This window comes from Etheostoma cragini, chromosome 15 (genome assembly GCF_013103735.1).
Source record: "Etheostoma cragini isolate CJK2018 chromosome 15, CSU_Ecrag_1.0, whole genome shotgun sequence".
Classification (NCBI taxonomy): Eukaryota; Metazoa; Chordata; class Actinopteri; order Perciformes; family Percidae; genus Etheostoma; species Etheostoma cragini.
Genome location: NC_048421.1, coordinates 3481599 through 3482851, shown reverse-complemented (window position 1 = coordinate 3482851; position 1253 = coordinate 3481599). Strand labels below are relative to the sequence as shown.

General features: G+C 55.1%; 2 protein-coding genes across 2 annotated transcripts in view; both read right to left on the bottom strand.

The window, feature by feature from the left end:
- The window catches only part of LOC117958058 (heat shock 70 kDa protein 1-like), a 1805-nt gene extending 558 nt beyond the window's left edge, over positions 1–1247 (bottom strand). The window contains exon 1 of the mRNA XM_034894300.1: positions 62–1247. Coding sequence (XP_034750191.1) covers positions 157–1101 — 945 coding nt within the window. The 5' untranslated portion in view covers positions 1102–1247 and the 3' untranslated portion in view covers positions 62–156. The remainder of the gene's footprint in view (positions 1–61) is intronic.
- The window catches only part of LOC117958139 (heat shock 70 kDa protein-like), a 1666-nt gene continuing 1623 nt past the window's right edge, over positions 1211–1253 (bottom strand). Inside the window, exon 3 of the mRNA XM_034894405.1 lies at positions 1211–1246. Coding sequence (XP_034750296.1) covers positions 1211–1246 — 36 coding nt within the window. The remainder of the gene's footprint in view (positions 1247–1253) is intronic.

The following is a 1253-nucleotide window of genomic DNA, read 5'->3' as shown; positions in this document are numbered from 1 at the left end:
CTTTATTGCATTGTCCAGCAAAATACATTTAACATGTGACGCATCATCCTAATTAAATATAAATAGAAAAACAATAAACATATGAACATGAGGAATAAAGTTCCAGCTGTACTTCAAACAATCCCAGTGATAACAGAGTCTATATGAAGGACTGTGTTAGTCCACCTCCTCGATGGTTGGCCCCTGGGATTCGGCTCGGCGTGCCTGGTCTCCGCAGCTGCTGCCTGCGGGCATTCCTCCCTGGTACAACTTACTGATGATGGCGTTACACACGCTCTCCAGCTCTTTCTGCTTGTGTTGGTACTCCTCTGTTTCCGCCAGCTGGTTGTTCTCCAGCCAGGCGACGGTCTCGTCGCACCTCTCGATCACCTTCTTCTGGTCCTCTTTGCTGATTTTGCCCTTCAGGTTCTCGTCCTGCACGGTGTTCTTCATGTTGAAGGCGTACGACTCCAGCGAGTTCTTGGCGGCGATTTTGTCCCTCTGCAGGTCGTCCTCGGCTTTGTATTGCTCGGCCTCCTGCACCATCCTCTCGATATCTTCCTTACTCAGTCGGCCCTTGTCGTTGGTGATGGTGATCTTGTTCTCTTTGCCCGTGCTCTTGTCCACCGCGGACACGTTCAGAATGCCGTTGGCGTCCACGTCGAAGGTGACCTCGATCTGCGGGACCCCTCGTGGAGCCGGTGGGATTCCTGACAGCTCAAACTTGCCCAGCAGGTTGTTGTCCTTGGTCATGGCTCTTTCCCCCTCGAAGACCTGGATGAGGACGCCGGGCTGGTTGTCGGCGTAGGTGGAGAAGATCTGAGTTTGTTTGGTGGGGATGGTGGTGTTGCGTTTGATCAGCGACGTCATGACTCCTCCGGCCGTCTCGATGCCCAGGGACAGAGGCGCCACGTCCAGCAGCAGCAGATCCTGAACGTTGCCCGAGGTATTGCCGGAGAGAATGGCGGCCTGGACAGCAGCGCCGTAAGCCACCGCCTCGTCTGGGTTGATGCTCTTGTTCAGCTCCCTGCCGTTGAAGAAATCCTGCAGGAGTTTCTGGATTTTGGGGATTCTGGTGGAGCCTCCTACCAGGACGATGTCGTGGACCTGCCCCTTGTCCATTTTGGCGTCCTTCAGGGCTTTCTCCACAGGCTCCAGCGTTCCCCTGAACAGGTCGGAGCACAGCTCCTCAAAGCGAGCCCTGGTGATGGAGGTGTAGAAGTCGATGCCCTCACACAGAGAATCGATCTCGATGCTGGCCTGCGAGCTGGAGG